A 25,726-nucleotide genomic window follows, 5' to 3' on the forward strand; every position below is an offset into this window, starting at 1 on the left:
GTTTAGAGTGTAAAATGAAAAACACAAGGTATGCCAACAAACGGAACAAGCTGGTGGTGATGAAGGCTAGCTCCTCCGCAGTTGGATTTGAACTGGACTGAATATAGGAGGTGGTTGTGTGGAATGTGAGGACGAGGTGGAAGCCGGATGCTACCCTGGAGAGGTTAGAACCCAATCTCACTTATTATGAGCTGGCAAAGATGAGGTGCACATTCATAGGCCCATCACAATTTATCACATCATCGCTCAATCACAATTCTTTGAGATAATAGCCAATATTTTTTGCATGATAGTCAATCGTTTCCATTGTTGTAAATGGTCCATAGTACAATTTCAAACATTAAAAGAAATATAGCAGATCTACAAGCTTACAACACGTTTGTGACATGTTGTAAGATTGTAGATCAACTATTTATTTCATGGACTCCGCTGCTCCACTTGCATATGGGCTACTAGGATGTGCATTGGCGAATGTGCCTGTTAAGTATTGACAGACTGTACACACTGTATATTTGCTTAGAATGTTGATAGGATTGTACATAATCATCAGGTTGCTCATCGTTGACAGACTAGTGTACATACTAGCGTATATTTATTCTCACATTCATGCATATTCATGCACAGACGAATATATTCTTGTACCTCTTCGTGTTTCGTTCGCACAGCTGTTGCTACTAGACGCCACCTGAATGTCTATCTATAAAGGCTCATCTTATCGTATCCATCAACTGAATCCGCCCAAAAACGGGGAGCTGGCTTTATAATTAACTTTGAAACACTTCTGTTGCATTCTGCCATTTACACAACCCTACTTGTGTCATGAACGATATCTGCTCGCATGTTTTCAGCAGGCCTTGCAGTTCCTTTGTTCCGATTGAAAACTGGAAATCTAATTTCTGGACTGAGACAGATCCAAACCGAAACATTCAAACTGTAGCTGTCAGATGAACCAAAAACATCATCCATCAACTGATGGGGTAACGCTTTTAAAAATAGCACACACACATGGACCAAAAATAAACACTGCAGTATTTCAGACCAAATGGCCCAACATAACATAACGGGAGATACAGCATCCTCAATAACAGCCATTGCTTTCTGACTGGGGGAGGGAGAGACCAATTCGCTCCCTTGTAAAGCCACAGTAACAGTATGAAGGACGTAAGCTGCTCCTTCTGAATCACAGAGTTGGAGCTCTCTCTCCGTTCCTCTGCATCTCTCCCCCCAGAGCCATAGAGTAAGACAAGAGTTACGTTCACTTCATGGGGCCAGGCTCTTCTACATAAGACTTCTATTGAAAAGGGACAACCGGACGTTTACAGAATGCATTGGAGTCTATGGGCTCGCACGAGTACATGAACCACGTGACCAAGCCGTTTTCTGCCCCCCTCAATGTCGTAACTCTGTCTTACTCTATGGCTCTGCTCTCCCGCTCCTCTTGTTAGCATGACTCCTGTGCTCCCACCTATAGTCGGGGCAGCAGCAACACGGCCCTCCCTGCACTAGCATACCAGTGGAGAAATTCCCAGATAAGTAATACTGTGAGGCTCCGGTGGAAGATGTGGCCACTCCTCACTGGGGCTACGTCACCGGCTCAGAGGCACGCAGTCACTTCCACAAAAGGAATTCCTTTTTACCGCTGTGTGTGAGTGAGTGTGTGTGCGTGCGTATGTGTAAAAATAAAGAAACGTTCTGAAGTAAGGGGCAGAAAGTCAAAATGCATTCAAAATGAAGGAGGACCCATTTTTAAATGTGAGAACAGTGATTACACCAAGTCTGAAGAATGGGGGGGGGCATATTTGACAATAAGAATAATAGTGAAACCCATCCTCACTGCAGGACCAGAAAATAGCATTTGCTCTGTGTTGTGTGTGCACTCCCGCGCAAGAATAATAGTGAACCTTCTTCACTGCAAGACCAGAAAATAGCATTCGCTCTGTGGTGTGTGTGTGCTCCTGTGCAATGGTCGGGTGGGGGGGTCTTGGGTTCGAGCGCTACAGGGCGGCCAGCTGGGTTCCTAGTCTAGATGAGCCCTGCTGGGGGCTGTAACCAGGCCGTGCACGCCATACACACACACACACAGCTTTACAGCTCTAGCTGCTGCTACCGAGGACGACCATATATGGCCCTGGGATTCCCATGGAAAAAGAAGGCCAGGATTGAGGAAGAGAGGGGGGGAAAAAAAGAAGAAAAAATAAAAAGAGAAAAGGGCCGGGGAGTTTGTAACTGTATGTTTCACTCTGGCATGCACACACACGGCATCCAAAAAACAATAGTTCCACTTGAGAGCCAAGTTGGTTTCCATGTGAGAGAGGGGTCCAAAGAAGTGAGGCAGGGGTAGGGGTACGAGAGGGAAGGGGCAGAGAGGTCAGATAGCCACAGAGGGAAGGGGCAGAGAGGTCAGATAGCCACAGAGGGAAGGGGCAGAGAGGTCAAATAGCCACAGAGGGAAGGGGCAGAGAGGTCAAATAGCCACAGAGGGAAGGGGCAGAGAGGTCAGATAGCCACAGAGGGAAGGGGCAGAGAGGTCAGATAGCCACAGAGGGAAGGGGCAGAGAGGTCAGATAGCCACAGAGGGAAGGGGCAGAGAGGTCAGATAGCCACAGAGGGAAGGGGCAGAGAGGTCAGATAGCCACAGAGGGAAGGGGCAGAGGTCAGATAGCCACAGAGGGAAGGGGCAGAGAGGTCAGATAGCCACAGAGGGAAGGGGCAGAGAGGTCAGATAGCCACAGAGGGAAGGGGCAGAGAGGTCAGATAGCCGCAGAGTGTTCAGATAGCCAGAGTCAGACAGCAGCAGAATGCAACCTCTTGTCTGCTGGTTCCCAAACTTTTCAGGTCGAGACCCAAAAGAGAGTTTTAGACGTTTAGTGAACTAGTGAAAATAGGAGATATACAATTTGTGTCATCACTTTTGTCTTCAATGTTTGCCCTCAAAGCTGGACATAGGAGGGGCTAGCACCTCTCAAAAATATTGTATTTAATGTATACATACATTTATTGTATACATACATTGTACTCATAGCGCCGAGTGCCGCGCTTCGAGCTTGTAGATCTGCTATTTTTGAAAAATCGTGAAAATGTGGTGCAAATCTTTGAATATATATTCTTTATATATTCTAAATCTTTGCTTCTGGGAGGGTCAGGCGGCCAATTACATATATTTCTGGGGGTCCTCGACATGAAAATGTTCTAGAACGACTGACATAGAAACGTGGGTTTTTCAGAAAACTGTCAGGATTTAGAAGACATTTTTAGAATCTGATCTCAGGTCAATATGGGTTAAGAGGCATGTTCCCTACAACCCTCTCTGACATACTGGCCATGTGTCTTTGTTCATATAAACAAAAGCACGCAGGAGGTTAAAACTGACAGCACGACTGCCACGATTACACATTAAAGTTGATGATTAATTGTCACAAATAATTGCAATTAATGATGTAATTGTGTTTTTGGCATTGGACATTGGAACATTAAATATGAATGGAAATTACATTTCCGTTTGTCCTTTTAGGCTTTGTAATATAAATTAGTGCACAGGGCACATTATGACAAATAACTGAAATATACTAAGAAATTACTAGCATTTATCAATTTTATACTTTTTATACTACATATAAATAACGGAAGTAGCTGATCTTCTAATTCTGCTTTTTTGTGTATGAACATCTTTCAACATGGAAACGATTATGAATATTATATAATAATTTGTGACAACCCTAGGGTCTGCCCTCCAAATGTTCTACCAATCCATACTAGGCTATTACATGTGCAAATATGGATCGGCAGTTTCGCTATAAAAGCATAGGTAGAAATAGTCACAGCTAGCCTCCCTTAATAATCACATTGTCTGTGGTGCATTGCTCTCTCAGTGTTATCCAAAGGGCATGGCTAAAGCTGTGAGGACCACAGCTTTAGCATGGTAAAACTAACGCCCTCTGAAGGAAATGAATGAAAGCCTAAACAGATTAATCTCAATATATCGATCAAAAGTTAGTTGCAGACTATAGCCTCGGTACCCAGGCTATTATTTTCGTTCGCATTCGGCTCAAAAAGACAGGCCCGGGAAAACAATTGGAAAATGTGGCATAGGAAGACTTCCTTTTATGACACTAACCAATAACAGTGCAGAGGCGCGTCACTCCAAATTTGGTGACCAGAGATTAAAATAGGGTGCATTTTCCAAAACGCAGTTCATAGTTAAAGGACGCAATAAAACAACGACCTCTGCATCCAAGGGATGCACTACTATACCGGTACTTATACAGTCAAGAAAAATAAATATTTTGCTTTAGTTATAATGATCATTTCTTCTTCTGTTTTCTACATGAATATAACCACATTATAATAACCATATAAAATGGGAGTTAAATGCTGGAATTTGTAAGAAATGGCAAAATATGACTCCTAACGTCATTGAAGTGGGACTCATAAAATGTCCCTGCAGCGGACTCATCTAAAAGACCATCACTGCATCCTGGGACTCATTACCGGTACATTGAAATCCTATTTACATCACTGGGTGACGCCAATCTTCTCCACTGTTTTCTACCGGGGATGGGAGGAGGGGGGCGGAAAATATGGGACGACCCAATGTATATACTCCATTAGAAAACGTATTCCCAGTCCCACAAACCAGGGGATGAGCGAGTGACGTCAGGACTTCGGTAGTCTATACTCTATACAAGAAGGGAAGAGAGCTCAGTTTAATTTGAAACAACCAACTTTTCAAGTGGAAGGCTGCAGCCAGTCTGCCATGGATTTATTTAGTAAATGGGTGTCGAAAGCCCTGTGTACGTGTGTGCGCACTAAGACGGGATAGATGAAGCAGGGCTCACAACTGGAGCCTCAAAGAGGAAATGAGAAAAATAAACAGCCACTTCCTATTCTTCTCAGGGCAACATCTCCCCAACACCAGGGTCCCTCTTGCATCACAACAGTGAACCGCCACTTCTGTTTTTTAAGATGGAGATTGGAGATTTTTGAACTTTTCTGTTTTATATATATGTCTATATGGAGTTAACATTACTAGTCTAAAAGACCCACCGGTGTGGTTAAAATATTGAAATATGTCTTCCCTGTATATTTGGTTTCTTCCTGAAAGCTGAAAGCCTTTGAGCCAAAAGGCCCAATCGAAATACGTCTGATATAGTGACATCACAATATCATCCCTTCCCCTAACACCTCCCACTTTATCATACAACAACAGCTGTGGGTGCAGCTTCAGTTCAGGGGGATCACCACCCATCAGGCAAACTTAATGAACTGGTGGGTGTGGCCACATAAAAACATAATTTGAACACTTTCTGTACACTTTTTAGAAAACAATCACAGCATTCCACCTTAAAATTAGAGCAGTTGTCCTGGAGTTTTCTTACTTAGCATCCGATTATTCAGCCAAAAAACAACTATAATTAGGACCTATATGGAAGGGGGTTTCTTCATACCAGACTACAAAAGTATTTTCCTTTCTGCGGTCTAGTATTTTACGGATTTCAATTACTTTTACGACCATTGTCTGGAAGCACTTTGTGTGGCCCGATGCCTTAAGGCAGGGGTCTTTAACGTTTTCCAGGCCAAGGACCCCTTAGCTGAGATAGACGCAGCTGGGACCCCCTAGTCCCTACTACATACCATCTAAAATTGTGTTGCAGATAAAATTTACTGTCATAGATTTCGCAGATGGCTTCATAGAATAGTTTGACAGCACCATCATAAGTGTTGTATAAATGAAATGTTTGTTTGCACATTATCTTTTCCATTATTATGTTGGATTCCTGTTAGTAACATTAATCCATGAATGAATTGTCAGACATTTAAGCACTTAAACTCTCAAATACAAAACTTGACCTTTGACACAGTACTTTTTTCCATTTACACGATTACGCCAAAAATAACCAATCTACAGGCTCACGATACCTCAGTGTGGGGCATTGCGAGCTTGTAGATCTGCTACTTTCTGCGAATAGGGATGCTAGGGTTCAAGTGGTTAATGTAAAAAAAGAAAGTATGGGCACAAGGTAATGTAATGTTTGTTGAAAGTGCTCTAAACAAACCTTAACCATAGACTTGGCTGCCATATGATGTAATTTCAAAAGCCAGTGCTAGCACCCCTCAAACTGCCTATCACACACAGATCTGGAAGCCCCGTCCCCGTCCCCATAGTAACTCTGAGGACCCCCTAGGGGTCCCCATGTTGTGTAGACCCTTGTCTTAAGCTTAAGGGATCCAAATCGACTGGCGGCTCTGTGCTGCATTTTAGGAACATACCAGTAGGCTATTAGCCTATACACTGATACTGATACACATTCATGTATGCTATATTGATTGCTGCAATGAAAAATTAACATTTAGCATACCAAGTTATTTTCTGTACCACAATCATGGTACAGTAAATTCTATAACTCGAGGTGCTAAAACAGTGGGTCTCAACCAGTGGTTTGGGGACCCCCCGTAGTCCCTTGAGGGGGTTCAAATCATTGTTAAACATCTGCATTTAATGCATTACTTAATTTACAAGACTTTGTAAATTGTGGACAAAATCTTATCCAATATTCTAAGTATTCTAAGTTTTGGGTTTGAGAGAATAAATCTCGTCAAATGGTGGTCTGTGGCTCAAATGCAGAATAAATAATGAGCCTTGTATTGACATGAAAATGGTTGAAAACCACTGTGCTAAAAGATGAGCATATTTGTTTAAAGATAAGGAAAATCTTTATCAAAGGCGGTTTTGCTCAAAAAGCCACTACGTAATGTACGTATGGTTTGAATCACAAGCTGTAACAACTCTATCTCTTGAGGGCTGAACTCCATCTACTGACACCGCTATTCCTCCATGGACAGAATATCGCTCATGTGCGCCAACACACACTAATGGGGCTGCACCACAGCAAACTCAGCGTAAACCAAGATCAATATCAAACAAAAGAAATGTAATACGCGGACAGCTTCAAAATGCTGGACAAATAGTTCTGTTTTCTTGTACTGTATAACAAGTAGAATAAAGTACTAGTATAGGCAGCAGGAGACATGCCAGGAGATGGTGTCTTTCATTAGCCAACTTCACTATAATGTTCGGAGCTCAAGTTGTCTGCAACTAATTTCGACAGCTGAATGCATATTTCTTGATTCACTGTAAATAATGTAACCGCTCTCTCCCGCAGACAAGAAATGGACACAGACACACTCCTGCCTTAATTGCACTCCCCTCTCTAAGACAATGAGGAATTCACCGTCACAGGTCCAGGTGTTTTGAGTTTCAAAAACAGCTCATAAAAACCACTCCGCGTAAGGCATGCGACCGCAGCCGAGCCAAACAGCGGGATGCCCTTCAAGTATTAAGACCAACCTAAAGTCGAGGACAGAGACCGTGTGCCACGAATTTAAAGAAAGAAAAAAGAAAGAACTGAGTCATCCCACAAACATTTCACAGCAGCTCAATACTATGCATAGCCGTGGTCTGTTTAGGCACATGGGGGGGTAGAGAGTAAAGCAGTGGGCGCTCGTCTGTCAAAGCCGTTGGCAGGTTCCCAGTACTATTCATTCTACACATGATGCGTCAACAGGTAGGTGTTCACCCGGGGGCCATTGCTCATCAACCTCTTCAAGCCCTCCAGGATGCAGTGAGAGCCTAACATATGGATGAGAAATAACCTGGTCTCTGTGATTACACAGGAATACACGCTGACATCATCAGATGGAATCCAGGAGAGGGAGGGAGGGAGGGAGGGAGGGAGGCAGATACGGGATGGCAGCATCTGCTTTCAAATTAACTACTTGCGTTCCTTAAAAACAATAAGAGCACACAGCAGGAAATCAGGTCATTTTGAATGGACAACGTAAGAAATGTTTGACTACATGACGTGGTGAGGCCTTGTGTGCCCCGGGTGATGGACAAGGTCAAGTCCATCTCTCGAACCCAGCCGTCATGTCAGCACGGCACATATACGTGGCAATTGGTCCGACTCTGCTGAGGAATTCTCCTTACGACCCCAGGTGAACCAGTTTCAACCTGTAGCGACGCTCATACTTCCAAAGAGCTTCATCGTTCCAAAAACGAACTGGGAAAAGCAATAGCATTCAAACCCCCCCTGGCCAATACGAAAGCCACCGGTATGGTGGAGAAGAGATCGAGATTCGAGAACAACTAAAAGACAAGTCGTTTTATGTGTGGTTGCGCTCTGAAAATAGCAGACCTACAAGCTCACAACGTGTCGCACTGTGACGCGTTGTGAGCTTGTAGATTGGTTCTTTTCAGCATGCAACTAAGGCCCACCACAATGGATTTTAGTCGACAACAGCTAGCAACTGTAGATTTACTAAACTAAACTAACAGATGACTAAAATATGACTAAATTTGAATGGATTCTTATTCAAAGGACTGTCCGTTCTGTGTGTGCAAGGAAACGCTGTCGACGTGTCATAATCAGCAGATGACCCGACATGTTGGCGTGCAAAATGAGGACTTCCTGTTGTTGATTATGGGGTTGGTAGACAGTACTGTAGGTCGGAACGCTGTATGAAAATTGAAAACATCAGGCAGCGTGGCCTGCTCCACGCAGTGGCACCTGACAATTATACGCAGGTAAAATGTCAACGTTCTTCTGGGACCCAAATTAAAGTAGTGGATCAGCAGTGGATATAACCAACAGCTCTCAATGAGATCCAGAAAACATTGGTGTGGTAAGTGTAGATCACCGTATACCCCAAACAGTGTGTCATTTGTGTGTCACAAATTTTTATGGGTCACAACAAACAAAAAACAAAACAAAACGTGTGCTTGTAGATCTGCTATTTTCACTTGTTTGGGTCCCGGGCAAATGGTTATGCCTAAATCTCTCTTTTGGGTCCTGACCTGAAACATTTGTGAACCGCTGCTGTAGAGATATACATGTAGTGGTTTTGATGCGTTTAAACTTTAGTGTGGCTGCACCGACACACATCGTGGGACTAGTGCCTGTGCTGTGTGGGGGGGCCAAGGAATGTCCTTTCACCACTGGTACATACCACCAAAGAAAAGGTGTGGTTAACTCAATAATTTGCCTTCTAGTAAAAAAATAAAAATAAAAACTAGACATTACCAGCTCAATAGGGTTACATGTATATACAGTAGATTGATCGTATGTGATGAGAGCTAGATGTAGGACAGCTAGATCATCAGTCATGGGTAGCAAATTCATGCATGTTGCATGACGGTCCATTGACATAAAAGGTTAACTTTTATTTGGCAAAAGGAAATACACACCAACTCACAGGGCAAGTAGTAATTATATGTAGCCACAATAAAATATGAAGTATAGCTAAAACAGTGCTTCCATCCCAACCTGCCATCCCAAAAGACCTTAAGACGAAATTGGGATTTTGTGCTATAATTTTGCAGTTTGTCACACAAGTATTGGGGCTTAACTGGTTAGAATATCTGTAAAACACAAGTGTGCGTGCGTGATGAATGCGAGGGGTCTCCCAGCTTTGTTAGATGTAAGAAAGGGGGGCTCAGAGGAAAATAAGGCTAGGAGGATTGGGTTGACAATTGAATGTTTGGGCCAGACAAAGAACAAAATCTAGGCTGTCTTGTAGATTCCTCTATGAATTATTGAATGACACCATAATGTATTCTGTATTATGTTCTGTTACAAATGCATGAGTGACTGGGAGCTATAATCACTTAGAGCGTTGTGAGATCATAACAAAGAAAATAGAAATTGGAACAAAGAAAGCTATGTGCAGTTGTGCACCTTGCATACCATCACACAAAAAAGGTGCACTGAATGCATTATGTTTTCCCCGAGATGGATAGATATCAAATGCCTCGAGCAATAATAGCTGGCTTTTGAGATCCTGTTACAGCAGAAGGCCACGGCCTAAATGCTGTAGCACTTTACCATAAAAAGTCAGTGATACAATTACATTTCATTCAGACACTATTCCTAATGGGTCCGTTTCACAGCCTCCTTTAGTGGCTCTGCTCCGCTGGAAATGTTATGTTGAGTTGTGTGGGTCCACAGCTTCCGGAGCCGCACAGCATGGGGAGGTGTTGCGTGAAGGCAGATAAGCAGTGATAGTCTGTATACTATTCTCCATTAAGGATGAAATCCCTGAGATAATATATTACAGGGATTCACACCAGACTAGTTGTGTCTGCCTTGGTCTTAACCTCAGGGACAGCAGGTTTGTTTTCAAAAGAAAAACAAGCCTGGGCAAACGAGCCAGGAACTCTGGCATAGGAGAGGGGAGTGAACCTTGTGTTTCGCTAACCAATAACAGTAGCAGAGGGGCATCTGCTTGACATTTCGTCCTAAGGGGGAAGTTTTTCCATTACCACTGTTGCAAAAGTTGCTGGCTCTGGGTGGGATCTCTGTCGGCCGTTTGCTCTACAGTGTCTTGAGACAACGTGTTGTGATTTGACACTTTAAATACTAACTGGACGCCATGATGCTTTTATCAGGAGAGGAGAGGGACTCAATGGGCAGCATCCCTCCCTGCTCCTCTCATTGGGCCAGCTGGGGGAGCCGGCCTGTAAGCACAGCCGAGTATCTCCGGCAGCGCTGGGTTTGAACTGCAGTATAATTATGTAATAGGTTAATATTACTGGTACTGGATGACAGGATCCACCACGCTGCAGCTCTGTCTCACTCTAAACTGCCAAGCACTGCCTAAGGCCCTCTCTCTCTCAGTCTCTCTGTGTGTTCACTAGTGTTATGCAACTCCCACTGTACATGCAAATCCACAAACACAAGTGACTAGCAAACCTGCAGTAAGTCAAGTGGGTTGCCATGGAGACCGTGAAAGATAATGGTCATAATTTCAGCGCCTCAACAAGGTTGAGTAATGTAGGAATGGACACATGGGAATGTCGTTGTTTATCCATTGGTTAGCTGTAGCATAATGCCATATTTATACAGATATAACACTATACCTCACATCACCAGCCTTGGACACATCAACTGCATCTTTGAATTGTACGTTGCACAACTGACATACTTGAATATAGTGTGTGTGCAGCTGGTAGTGGTTGAAAAGTGCTCTAAACATGGTAGTGGGTGAGTACCGCACTGGGGACTCTGGCAATGGGTACGAACGAGTACTCTGACAACAAGTCAGAGGTTAACACTTACAGTTTCCTGACTGCACATGGCAAGTACATAAAACGTTCAGGCAGGTGGAGTTTGCTTTCAGGTTGCCCGACGAGTGCGTTTGAGTGGGTGAGCAATTGTCTTCAGTTCAACACAACACAAGATGTCATGGAATGTAAGTCATATTGTATAGCTATTGAGATATTTGGCATAAATATTAAGATAGGTAATCGTTTAATTATAGTTCATTTTAACATATCGGTATCACGATTCACAATTTACTTTTCAGGCAAGTGGACATGACCTTTGGGCAAGTAGAACATGACCTGCACTTGCCCGAGACCTTAGTATCAACCCCTGAATGGCTATTGCTTAAACGAGTGTGGCATGCATTCCCATCTTGCATTGTTCTCTGCTTACATTGTTCCCAAGTAGGCTGGTGTCTACTCTATTGCATGCAGTTTTTGTACAATAACCATGAAGCATGGTTGCAAAATGCACTACTTTTCTGCAGAATTTAAAGATTGAAATGTCCTCAATGTGGACAGTTTTCTGAAGCGTTCCCTAACTTCCCTTAAAGTAATATAATGTCAATTTTAATTACCTTTTTTTTTGTCAGACAGCCAGCAATGGGTAGAACGCTCCCAAAAAATGTAGTCTCTGTGACACATCTAGGGGCCGCAATCTGCATTCAAAGATGTTCCTAGAACATCTAGGAAAATGTTTGAATGCAGATTGCGGCCCCTAGATGTGTCAGAGAGACTACATTTGTTGGGAGCGTTCTACCCATTGCTGGCTGTCTGAATACCAAAAACAAAAGGTGATTAAAATATTGCTTATAGCAGCTTCATTTGCTGATTGCTCCCACCCCATAATCCACATACAGCACAGGCAACCACCCCCCACACACGCAGTAAACCTAGGGGAAACACTGATTTAGAATGCTTTCATCATTTGTTTTACATTTCCTGTTAATCAGTCCTAAAAACAGACAGTGAATTGTTTTTGCGTTGCCTAAATGCGTAAACAAGTATATCCTTGAAAGTTCCTAGGATCAGACGATCGGCAGTTAAGAAAGGGGCCAGGTGTGTGGGTCAGTGATGATATTTGCATGCGCAAAGCAGCAGTGTGCCCTGCCTCTGCCCTGCCCCCCCCCCCCCCCCCCCCCCCCCCCACTAATGGCCTTGATAGAGCTCAGCGGGCAGCAGTCAGCTGGGCCATGGCATCACATGGGGAGAGGCAGGCAGGCCAGCCAGAGAGAGAATGACTAGAGGGGAGGGGGTTAGGTGACAGCTGAGGAATGCTTGCTCTGCTCTCCCTTTGCCATGGTTTCCACAGACTGTCATGTGAGGAATGCACAACAGGACTCGGAATACTACTCTCTCAGACTATCAGAGACACAAGCCGTCTCTGGTCTGCTGCTAGGACGACAGGATTCAAAATACTACCTTCTCAGACTACCGTAGACTTTGAGGCGGTCTCTGGTCTGCTACTCCCCTTACTCACCTAATGTCTGTCCTCCAAGTCCTCTTTGACACCTGAATCACGATACAACTTGAATGCTGCATTGTGTTGGTCAAGGAGGTTGAGGACAACAATATCACCTACATGACGACAAGGCAGCAATAGGTTCTTTCTCTTTGGGTCAAATAATGAATTAGAATAACATCCCAAACCACCAATGCTCCTTTCCCAACCACAAAATGCCCCAAGAAAGCTAGAAGCAGCCTTCTGTGTCAGTGGACTCATAGTGAGTGAAGATGTTCATGAGTCGCACAGAGACCAATCATCTTAAGTCCACAGTATGACTCGCAGAAAGACTCAAACCACTAGCCTCAATGCAAGCTTATGCCAGGCCAGCACTTACAAAAGCACAGCCACATACTGCGACTCATACCCAAACTCAGTATCATCTCCTGAAAATCAGTGAGGGGAACTTGTGGTAGTGATATTTATATCCCCCTCCATTAGCTAGTGTCGGGAGCAATCACTGTACCCACGGAGGAGTGACCCCTCCTATACAAACAGTACACACTTGGCAATAAATCAAGAGGTCACTGGTCTATCACAGAGGAGGAAACGTGAGATGAGATTACAGCACCAATGAATGAGCACCACAGCTTGTGGTGTTATATGTAATCGGCAAGCCAAAGTATCATGGTTTCATGATACTAAAAGCCTGTTTGTCAATGATAATTGGCTTCAACACTTTTACTTTCCCAAAATGCAGTGATCCTGAATTAGCTCAAACATTTTAATAAACGCAATGTATTGTAGTATTCCTGAATATATCAATTAATATTGCAGAATATTTATAGCCATTCCAGTCCCTAGTTGATGGGTGTGGTGGACAGAGTAGACTATTAATATCCTGTACAAACACAACAAAGAAGACAGCGATGAAGACATAACTTGATGCAAGCATCAAACGACTCTCGCTGTCCATCTTATCTTCCCTTCAGACACTCGTCTGAGCAAATCAACATCAGCTTGACCTGCCTGCGGTCCTGAGTCCTAGGATTAGAATGTTGAACACAAATCCTTATATTGCTTCAACTCCTTTCTAAGACCCCCAAAAGCCATGGATGATCACATGCTGGCCTAGAACACACAGCGGCTTCCCATCTCTCCAGAGATGGTTAGGTTTGAAGAGCGGCACTGCAAATTCCTTCCTTCCTCTAGCTAGCTCATCCCCTCCTGGACATCGGTCCAAAAAAAGGCAATGTTTCCACTGTGTGAGTCTGCACACGTGGGGCTTGCTAATTCCATACATGCTGATTAGTGCTGTGCAATTAATTTGTAATAAAAGATCAAGATTCAGACACCTATGCAATCTCATTTTGTGAAGGATCGTGCAGCACTACTTGTCTGTCCCAAGTCATTTTATAGTTACGGTTTTTTTAATAAACATTTTCATGGCAAAATGAGAATCGTGATCTCAATTTTTATAGAGGAAACTGGAGATTCACATTTGAGCAAGAATCGTGCAACCCTAATAGTGGTGGAGGACAGTGGACACTGGATACAATAAATGTGTGAATTGGTACACTGTCAATTAGGGCAGCAGCTCTACTCAAGAAACACATGTAAATCGGCTATCTTTCACTATGTTTGTATTGTTTTAAATAAAAACACGATTAGTTGGACTAACTAATTAGCTGCCATATCAATCTAAAAACACAGAGGCAAACTAAACCTGTCCAACATTGTAAGATAATATTAAATCACTTAAAAAAAAAGCTTTGAAACTGGTGATGTAATAAGTGCTGGACTATGTATACGACTATACGTGCAGGGAAACAGATATGCACAAAAATACTAGGGTATCTCAAGATACAAAGAACAGTACTCAGACAAGACATCTGGTCACTGAGTAATGATATGACATCACCAGGGATCTATGCAAGTTTCAAACACTTTCATGCAAGCATTATTCGTTTAATCCTTTGGTAATTTTCGGCTTTTTTTTTTTTTTTTTAAACATGCTGAGGCTTAGGCTTCATCTTTGTAGAAGGTTAACAGCATACAGACATGGTCAAATTGCATCCAGTAAAATAGTTTTTCTCAAAAGCCAGGAATGTCATTACTGTGATCATTCCTAAACCTTACTGCTACAGTTATTGACATGTGAGCATTACAATTATCTCCCTCAAACAAGTCAATGGTATAGGTGCAGCCATATCATCTTGGTCTGATATAGTCTGAATGCCCAGATAGATTAATCTCTCAGACATCTAGCAATGTTATGTAATCGTTCAGACATTTAGCAGTGTTATGTAAACATGACTGGATTTGACAGGAAACCTATACAAGTACAAAAAATCAACTATGTGAAAGAAAATAGATGGGGCAGGTAATGTTAGCTAATGCACTTAGGTGTTAAACTATGTAACTGTATATTAAGGCACACTTGAAGCAATACAAGTTAAACAACTTTCAGTGGAAGTCTAGTGTAAGAAACCCTGAACACTGCCAAGTCACTGTCAAGTTAGACAGGTCTCATTTCTGCTGGTCAAGACAATTAGCTGCATCTACAAATACTGTCAGCGAGGAAACCACCTTCAAACGCTTATTTGTAACACCTATGTTATTGTTTGTTCGGTTGTGTTGTGTTGGGGGAAAAACGATACACTTTGGCTACAATTTGGCGTTAACAAAACGTTAACCAACGTCAGCTGCCATTTTCATAATTTGGCTGTGCATAACGGCTAGCTAAGACAGCCATGGGCGTAATCATCAAGCTGTTAGCTAGCTTGCTGTAACCTTTGACATTAAAACCAAAGGGTAGCTTAGCTTGCCAAATACAGCTTTATTTTTTAATCTCAAACCAAATTATGAAATCGAAGTGATTTCTATGTCAGGGGAACACAAACGAGCCTGCGAATGAATTGACCGTTACTTTAGACTTTGCGACAGCTACCGATAGCCAAATGAGCTAAATTAGCTGCTAGGTTGCTAATCCAACTTTAGCCTAGTAAAACTATCTTAGTTAACGGCTGGTCGCAACAAGCGTGCGGAAGAAAAGCATACTATCGCATTAACGCACATTGTTTATGTCAACCACTACCTTTCGTTTTTAAACAAAAAAAAACTAACGAAACAAGTAGTCAACACGACCAGAGAATAGCCTCAACCATGGCTGAAATCAAATGGTTCATGAACAGCAGAACTAATGTGAGCGACTATTGACACAATCTTGTTGTTTATAAACCGACATGGACCTTAAAAAAATACGTTGTCCCACAACAACATGGTTTAGTCTGATGCATGCTGATGTTTTTGCGATATAAACAACAGTAGGCTGCGGTGATATTGCAGCATTTACACTGAACCCACCACACACAGACTGTCTGAGTTAACGTTATAGTTAGTCCACACCAAACTGGATCAATGAAGCTAAAGCCCCCCCCAAAAAACATCACAGAATGATCATCACCACACTGATCCATGGCACTGTGATTGAACATGCACGCATAGTTGGCAGTTTAATAAAATGTTAATATCAGAGTTGTTACATATCAAGCAGAAATAATAATAAAGCTAGAATGGCAACTATCTGATGGCTTCGTTTATAATAGACTCTGGCCTTTCCATTTAAAGCTCGACCAAAATGACGTATTTCTTTGAAGTAATAAAAAGTGCGAAAGCACGCCATGTATATGTTTTGTCTCGCTTGCTTACATATAACATTAAAAGCCACTCTCTGTGTGTGTGTGTGTGTGTGTGTGTGTGTGTGTGTGTGTGTGTGTGTGTGTAAAAGAAAGGCAGAAGAAGAGGACTGGAGGTGGTATAGATAGGTAAACAACACAATGAGAGAGAGCGAGAGAGAGAATGGCTCCAACGGCTCCATTTGACAGGTGCAATTTCTTTCCACACAGGCATAAAGAAAGAACATAACATACACGCTGACTGCCGGTCCGTGTGTGTGTGTGTGTGTGTGTATGTTTGTTCTTTATGTCTGGGGGAAAGAAACGGATAAACAAACAAAACGTCCCATGATGTCAAAAAGAAAAGAAAAGGGGGAAAAAAAGAGGCCGTTAACTGAAAAAACAACGACCGAACCAACCAACGGACCTGGTGGAGGGCGGTGAGCCCGTCGACATTGGCGTAGTTGATGTCGGCGCCGCGGTCCAGCATCCGGAGCACCTCCTCGGTGTCGCCGCTGGAGCAGGCGGCCAGGAACACGGCGCCGTCGTCGAACTTCACCTTCGTCTTCTTCTTCTTCAGCACCGGCGGCTCCAGGTCCGTCTCGGAGCCCAGCCATCGCTTCAGCTGCTCGTTCCTCTTCTGCTTGGCGTCCGCCATCTTCATCCCCCAGCTCTCCTTCCTTCTCGACTCTCTCTCTCTCTGCCTGGCTTCTGCTGCCTGGCTGCTACTAAACTAACTGCCGCCTCTGTCTGTCTGTCTGTCTGTCTGTCTGTCTGACTGACTGACTGTCTGTCTGTCTCTCCCTCCTCCTCGTCTCTCTTTGGCTTGTTGGTGGGGCGTCTGTCTTATCTTCGGTCTTCTTTTTCACGCACACACACACACACACAGAGAGAGAGTGGTATACTTCAGTGCCACTATCCCACAGCGAGGCGCTGCACTGGGGCGTGGGAAGGGAAGGGGGGGTGCTGTGCTTGCTTCGGTCGTGGTGGTGGTAATGGTATTGAGTTGAGTGGTGCTGGGGAGGAAGTGTTGCCAGATTGTGTGGTGAGAAATAAGCGACCAGGTCTGTGAAAATCAAGCCCCAAATAAGACCCTATTAATTTAAACCAGTGTGTTTCAACTATAGGGGAACCCTTTTCATTATTTATTCAGCATTTGAGCCACATGACATGGACCACCATTTGATGAGGTTTAGTCTCTTAAGATCCAAAATGTAAATAAATGTAGAATATTTTGTTATCGTTAGATAAGATTGTGTCCACAATTCCATGCTGTATTGTCGATGTTGGTACCATTAGGAGAGATTAGAGGTTAAAAAGAAAATGTTGATCAAAATATAAATTCTTCTACATTCTCTAATTGTGCAGACTTCTTGTAAATTAAGTTATGCAGATGTATACCAATAATTTAACTCTTGGTAGTGTAAAATGAACCTGTATGGGTCCATTTGGTTTCATTTTACACTCAAGAATAAGGTTTCATTTTCATTCAAATATTTATTAACAGTTTGCAGAATTACAGTACATTTCAAGCACAAACTCAATACAAAGACTGTTAACTGTGAGTGGACGACCCAATTAAGCATTACACTCGTTTACAAGAGGGTCCACCATGTTCAATTCATCAAAACATTTAGAGACGTACAAATACACTTCTATATAGTCAAAGAACAGAACAGGAATTCATCATAAAGGAGGTAAAAAGGGAAAAGAATGATATACAGTGAGGGGAAAGGGGAAAGGGGGGGGGGGATTCAGATTTAACGGGGGCCAGTTTCGAATTGCAGCCGTCCGTAGGTGCCCTTTGAGAGCGGTTTTGAAGGAGTCAAGGGATTCACATGTCTTAATGATTGTTCATGGTAGGGCGTTCCACATTTTGGTGGCATAGGAGCCATTTGGTTAACTCTCCATAATTTAGCTGGGGACCACCTGGAACCCCATCAAAGACCACTGGTTGAGAACCACTGCACTAAACTAATAGAGCCCACATGTGCACTACTGCGCTGTATTGCCAACTTCTTGTGTTTAAAAAATATTTGGATTATATATTTTGAAAGTTAAACTTTTTATTTTTATTTTTTAGATGGTCTGCAGATAAATAGCCTACATTAGGTTAATGTCCTCCTTGACATGCAAATGTTTGAGAACTGATTTAAACAATGATTTAAGCCCAAGAAACCGCAACCACCAATATTTACAAGCAACTTTACAGAAACACAAGGCCAAAGTAGCTTACAATATGCGAACATGGCAACACTGAGAGAGAGTCTCTAGGATTTACTGCTAATCTCGCGAGAACAGACAAGGTCCCAGGATCTGCAGTATAAAACCATTGAATAGTATGTATTAATAACGTCATAAGCAGTGGTGTGTAAAGTAACTAAGTATATTTACTTAAGTACTGTAATTAAGTACAAGTTTGAGGTACTTTTACTTTATTTTTACTAGTCTCTATTGTGGACCATTAGTGACTAAATATACCACTCTCCTGTTAGGCATATATAGGCCTAATATTGTCCATCTCTTCCACATTTGGAAAAATAATAATAATGGTAATGGTAACATTGGTAACACATTCAGTTCCATTTTTAAGAGAAACACATTGTTCCCTCAGGAAAAATAAAAGCCACAAACAAGTACCTGTAATGACTTGACGGATAACACCTAAAAGTGCAAGGAATGTCTATTGGACTCAAACAGGGGTGGCCCAGCTCAGCTCAGAGTTCAGTAGAAACAATAAAAAGCAAGGTAGCCAGTGTGGGGGGGGGGGGGGTTGGTCTTTCCAATTTTATTTAGATCAACTAGCAATGATTCCTGAGCACGGCACGGCTGCGGCTCACCGCAGAGATTGGTCAAATGCAGAGAAAGAAATCTCACATACAGTATAATGTATGTGACAAATAGTAGGACTTTAACCTTTAACTTTGACCTTTAATTTTGGAACGACTACTTTTCGGCAGACACTGATGACACTGAGCATGATAGGGGGGCAGTACTGCCGTCTCCGAAATAAGTTGTGGATAGCTGTTTCTGAGGAGCATACTGTCTAAAGATGAGTTATCATCAATGTGGGCCTATGGAATATAGTGTATATGGATCTAAACACGTTTAAATTGCATCAAATGTATAATGTGTGTGTACATGTCGGACCATGACCCCCTATATGTGAAGACCAACACGCTATCATCCCGTTCTCATTTCAAGATCATTCATTGGATCACTGTCATATAAATCCAGCAAGTCAGTCCTCTGCTGAGGCATGGGGGGATTGGCAGCCAAAAATAGGAACGTACGGTGTAGGCCTACGGATGAAGATCAGCTATTAAGCTCATCCTAATTGACTCAAGCACCCATCATACAGCTTCACTGGTACATGGGTGTCATGGGACGTTTCTGTGGAGGGAGGTCTGGTCGAGTCACAGCAATAGGAGAGCATGCACTAAGCATCAGTGTGTCAGAAAACTGTTAGCCAGGGGGGTTTATTTTGCTGATATCAGGAGAGTTAGAAAGATGTGTAAGCGGATGTAAGGAAAGTGGGGCAGACCTCCCTCATTGATGGCTGATGTGGAGGGAACCATGCGTGTCGCATCCAGCACAGATCGTGCTTTTGAAATGAAATGTCTTTCTTTTATTTTTCTCCCTAGTCTCGCATAGCCAGACGATAAGAGATCCAGGCATCCGGTGGCATCTACAATCTATTAACGATTCGGAAAAATAAATAAATACACAAATAGGAGCGTTATACAGGACCAACATAAAGGCCAGGCATTCCTTCATATTGGGACAGTATCAGCATTGCTTTTCAAAGCAGTACAGTAGGTTTGTCACCATCTCCGATGGCCATGACCATTCGTTGAATTTAGTGAAACAATTGAGTACTTTTGTCTTTTTCTACCACTGACAGTGATAATTGTCACATGTGTGACATGTGCATATAGTAACACACTATCCTTCCCGAGTTCTGCAGCTCCGTGTATCATGCATCATATGCACTCACAGTGTGCATGGCACGTGTATGCATGTGTATTTGTGCACCTCTTGCATTATGGATGTGTGTTTATTCACATTTTATTTGTAGAACCACCAAAAAGAAAGCTGTGCTTTTAACCTACCTTTTTATTTTCATATATTTATTTTAGTGGATACTCTATCCCAATAAGGAACTTCAACACAGAACATTATCCTTTATGACATTTTGGTTTGATTGATTGAAAATGTATTAACAGTTTGTAGAATGGGTACAGTTCGAGGAAAGTACAGGTTGATACAACATCTGAAAAGAGGATAAAACCAGAAAAAGCTCAAAGGCTTGTTTACATATAAGGGTCCTCCATTTTCAATTAATCAGAACATTTAAAGACATACAAATATACACTTCTATGCAAAAAAAGAAAGAAAGAAATCATCATAAACAGGGAAAACAAGTTCAATGTAGAAAAAAGGGGGGGACTTTTCGATGCTAAATGTTTTGCTACTGATTGTATGACACTAGGACCATATGAACTGCTATAGCCTCTTGATGACGGCCATAGTTATTATAGTGATGTAATAGCATAATAAATAATGCAGCACAGTTAGCTCTAATGAGAATACTGCATTACCAAACATGGTAAATCACTGGAAACGTTTGCTGTGCCTGACAGAGCCAGGGATGACAAAATAAACCATTACGGTGGTTTTTGTTTTGCCAAGGCCCTTCAAGTCATCCAAGTTGGTCATTTGTTTACAGCCTCGTGTTTGAATGCCAAATATGTTTTACGTGCTGAACACTTCTTGAATATGTATAGTAAATGTTTAAGTGTCTTGGTACCTGTTACCTTAAATAACTAAATATATTCTCAGTCAAATTATACTAATAGGGCATCTTCCCTTATCCCTAAACTTATTTGCCATATTATTTTACTATTTAAAACTATTGTTAGCTTGTAGATCAGCTATTTGTAATATTTTAAAATGTTTTAAAATAGTAAAAAATGGCAAATACGTTTAGGGATAAGGGGTAAGGGGTGGCGCAAGATATAGGGCATAATGTTTTAATGGTACTTTTGCTAATTGTGAAATGCTGTTAATTGCTGTCTCCCAGCAAGTTGGTTCAGTTACTGATGTATCAATAATTACATTCATTCAGTGATTATTAAACCTGTGACAATGTAACTTACGCAACCTGATTATGGACCTTCAGGCTATTATCGCTATCGGAGGCACAGTGCATGTGTCATCAGACTTCTAGACAAACTGTCTTTCATTACTCTTCATTTTAATGGGTGATGACTGTTTTTTCTTCTGTACTATAGTTCCGCATACACACACCAAAGTATCACAAGGGAGACCGACTTAAGTGCATCAATACCACAAAATCACACCGGCACACTCTCACTGTTTGTCTTAGACCACTGAGATGTAGGCAAGTGAGCAAATGTAAAACCTGGCAGAGAACGTGGAAGTCATCCACCGCATGTTTTCTGCACTGCAATGATGATGTCACTTGTCAGCGCCTCACAAACTAAACCTATGACCGATTTCTGAGAGGAAGCCGGTGTTTACAGTGGTAATTGAGTGTTTCCGACACAACTGTTCTCTGGCGTGGTTTGTAAAACCAGATGAGGGATGCAGCTCAAGTTTGCTGGTAGAAAAGCAGCTGGCAAGCGGGGAGCAGGATTGTTTGTGTGTGTGTGTGTGTGTGTGTGTGGCAATCTGGGAACCCATCCATCAGCAAAGAAAAAGGTACCCTCTGCTGTTTGTTTGCCGGTTAAGACTCAACCGTGGCTCCGACATATGTGGCCGGTTAAGACACATACGTGGCCAGTTAAGACTCATACATGGCTGGTTAAGACTCATACGTGGCCGGTTAAGACTCAACCGTGGCTCCGACATACATGGCCGGTTAAGACACATACGTGGCCAGTTAAGACTCATATGTGGCCGGTTAAGACACATATGTGGCCAGTTAAGACTCATATGTGGCGGGTTAAGACTCATACGTGGCCGGTTAAGACACATACGTGGCCGGTTAAGACTCATACGTGGCCGGTTAAGACTCATACGTGGACGGTTAAGACACATACGTGGCCGGTTAAGACACATACGTGGCCGGTTAAGACACATACGTGGCCGGTTAAGACACATACGTGGCCGGTTAAGACACATACGTGGCCGGTTAAGACACATACGTGGCCGGTTAAGACTCATACGTGGCCGGTTAAGACACTTACGTGGCCAGTTAAGATTCATACGTGGTCAGTTAAGACTCATACGTGGTCAGTTAAGACTCATACGTGGCCGGTTAAGACACATACGTGGTCAGTTAAGACTCATACGTGGCCGGTTAAGACTCATACGTGGCTGGTTAAGACTCACCCGTGGCTTCCACGTGTGGTTAGGTTAGGGTTTGCGGTAGGTGTCGACACTATTTCGTGTCGGACTGTTGGGACGTCGGACCAAAGATATGCACCCCTCTTCTGGTGGGGCGCCTTCAACATGTTCTGAATGCCCCTGCTGACAGATTCAGCAGCTCAGCACCGAGTCTGTTCCTTAGGGAGGGAATTTACAGACGGGAATTTGCAATTTACCTGTAAAATACATTAAGCTGTCAGCATTACTCCAGCACATCAGTACTCTTCACTATAGAAGAACTGACACGTCCATGAAGGTAACTCAGACAACCAGTACTCAGGGAGGTGACTGGTAAAGCGTGGACAAGCGACTACCATCTGAGTGAAGCCAGGCACCCACTCCCCGTCGCCCGTTGCCTGTTGTCGCGGCAACGTTGGCGCCTGTGACAGTGCCACACTCGACTCCTTCCAGACCACATGGAGGCCAGACATGCAGTGCTATCACACAGATAGAAATAGTCGCGCTTTGATGTTATCGGCGCGTTCAAAAAGTGACGGTAAGAGCTGCCCAGATAGGACCGGCTCAGCCCTTCAGCCTTTCAGCCCTTCTCAATTAGTCACTGTCGGGTGGTAAAGCTCATCCCAGCCCGTGGTATCAGCCGAGAGTTAGCAGGACGAGGCGGCACAACTCTGTTTTCCAATGGGGCCGTGCATGGTGTGTGTAATAATATTCTAAGAAAAAACCTCAAATCCTCAATGTTGATTTAACTCTAATGATGAATAGGCCTCTATCTAATTGCACGCTAGGTGAGCTATACATGTATCTGAGTAGTTTTGAAATGTTTATAGGAGGAACGAGGTACACCAACAGGCAAGTCAAATCCTCAAAGCACAGATCTAAAAGCTCACAGTGTTGAGCTTGTAGGCCTATTAAAATGTGTGTAAAATTTTAAATAGCTGTTAAAATTGGGGCCTATTGGTAACTGAGTGCATACAAAGTACTGATAGCATCTATTGTAAATTGTATACAGTATATTGCAACAAAAATATTAAGTTGGTTGTCACAAAATCCCAATAAGGCACACCTTGTCTTTCAAGTCCAGGTGTGTCAGCCTTGGCAGGCCAGGCACTGAGTACCATGTGGGAACCACTGCAGTTCATCTGTCAATGTGCTTTGGAGAAAAAGAGTGGAATGACAGTACAGACTCTAATAATTCAAATGCCAGCAGATCATTCACAGCAAATCATCGTCATCAAGAAGAGGAATTAGATACCAGGTGGCAGTGAAAGAGAGAGCAAGATGATGAACTGAAGAGAGAGAGAGGGGGGGGGGGGGTTAGATTGTGTCAGACCGTTCTCTTCGAGGCAAGTAATAATAGCAATCTGATCTCCCCAGTGATCACATGCTCTGGTCATCATTGCAGCTGTGACTGTGTGTGTGTGTGTGTGTGTGGGGGGGTGGGTGTGTGTGCATACATTATGTGTGTGTGCACACACGCTTACTGTAAATCCATTAAAGTTTAATATATGCTATAGACATACACACATGCATGTGTGCACATACACACACGCACGCACGCACGCAGTGCATCACCCTGACCATGGCAGGCATGATGATCTGTTGGAGCTTGTCCCTCATGCCATCACTGGGAGCTTGTCACATTTCTTTAAAGATGGTTACATCACTCTGCATTAACATTGAATGTCTTAACAAGTACTCAGGCTGCTTCTTGGAAATGCCATTTAGGTAGAGTGATGTTTGCCAGTGGTGGAAAGTAACCTACATTTACGTACTGCACTTAAGTATTTTTGAGGTATTATTTGCACTTTACTTGAGTATTTTCAATTTCCAATACTTTTACTTCTACTCCATTACATCTGAGATCCAAATATTGTTACTTTTACTCCACTACAATTATTTGAAAACTTGAGTTACAAGTAGTTACTTTGTAGATTTAGGGCTGTATTTTGCGTGTCTTAAGTACCAGGTCTTATTCCCTAACTTGAGTAAACTAAAGACCTGGAGGCGTGATCAATGCCATTTGGCTATTCTGAGTGGCCAAAGAGCATTGATCACGCCTCCAGGTCTTTAGTTTACTCAAGTTAGGGAATAAGACCTGGTACTTAAGACACGCAAAATACAGCCCTTAGAGTTTTATTACAAAACATGCATTACCCACTTCAGCCCTGTGTACATTCCGGCCATTCGAAAATAGCTGATCCACAGGCCAAATGAGAAGAGAGACAGACATTGGCAATACAAGACAAGCATCTGTGCACCGACTGGCCATGTCACCATGCAGACTGACTCTTAGGCCTACAACACATTCAATGTTGGAGTGCATGTGTCTTTAAGCCCAAATGAGTACTGACAGCCTAATAAGACAAGGATATTTGAGTGACCTCGTTTCATAGAGAAAGGGGCTAATAATAGGCTAAATCTGGAGCTGTGCTGCAGCCAGTAGTGGGTTAGTGCTAAAAGCTACAATGAGTCATTCCAGCCAAGCAAATCCATGGAAAAAAAAAGACCATACTTATTTTTTGCTGTCAAAAATGAATAACATGTCCCATATTGATGGCATGAGTGGATGGAGATGCATACAGTATGTTTTATCTCCCCTTGAAGATAAGACAGATGGGGTTTCTATCAAGAGAGGTGCAGGTAAATGTAAATAAATACAAATTTAACCAGTGATTGGACTTTTGTGTACATTGCTAGCACAACAAATATGCCTTATGGCACTGTAGTCAGTTGCTGCTGCGAGAGTGAGGTCTAGCCAACACCAACTCGGGATTCCTGGATCGCTGCCCTCCACAAATTCCTATCCAACATCAGGTTCTTGAGCTTTGCAGTGTTGTCAGCCAAGCTGTCGCGCCACAGCACGTCTACATAGGTGGTACGCTTCTTTCCCCTCCTGGCTTTGCCCTGGATTGGCTCCCATAGGGTCAATTTACTTGCCTCAAGTTCTGGGTGCCTGACGCAGTGCCCTGCCAGCCTCATCCTTCTCTCTCTGACTTTGTCCGTGACGCGTGGTAGGTCCCCATAGAGGTCCACATTTCTGATGCGGTCCGTCCATGTGACACCTAGTGCCATTCGTAGCATTCTTGTGTAGACTCCATCCAGGGCTTGGCACTATAATTAAAGGCCATAATGGGGAAGTTTGACAAGTCATGAAGT

General features: G+C 42.9%; 1 protein-coding gene across 2 annotated transcripts in view; it reads right to left on the reverse strand.

The window, feature by feature from the left end:
- The window catches only part of ppp1r12a (protein phosphatase 1, regulatory subunit 12A), a 90,983-nt gene extending 73,791 nt beyond the window's left edge, over nucleotides 1-17,192 (reverse strand). For both annotated transcript variants that reach the window (XM_083758226.1, XM_083758225.1), the window contains exon 1: nucleotides 16,644-17,192. In XM_083758226.1, coding sequence (XP_083614352.1) covers nucleotides 16,644-16,880 — 237 coding nt within the window. In that variant the 5' untranslated portion in view covers nucleotides 16,881-17,192. The remainder of the gene's footprint in view (nucleotides 1-16,643) is intronic.
- Between the last annotated feature and the right edge of the window lie 8,534 nt (nucleotides 17,193-25,726).

Source organism: Protomyctophum parallelum (assembly GCF_964188405.1).
Source record: "Protomyctophum parallelum genome assembly, chromosome: 22".
Lineage (NCBI taxonomy): Eukaryota > Metazoa > Chordata > Actinopteri > Myctophiformes > Myctophidae > Protomyctophum > Protomyctophum parallelum.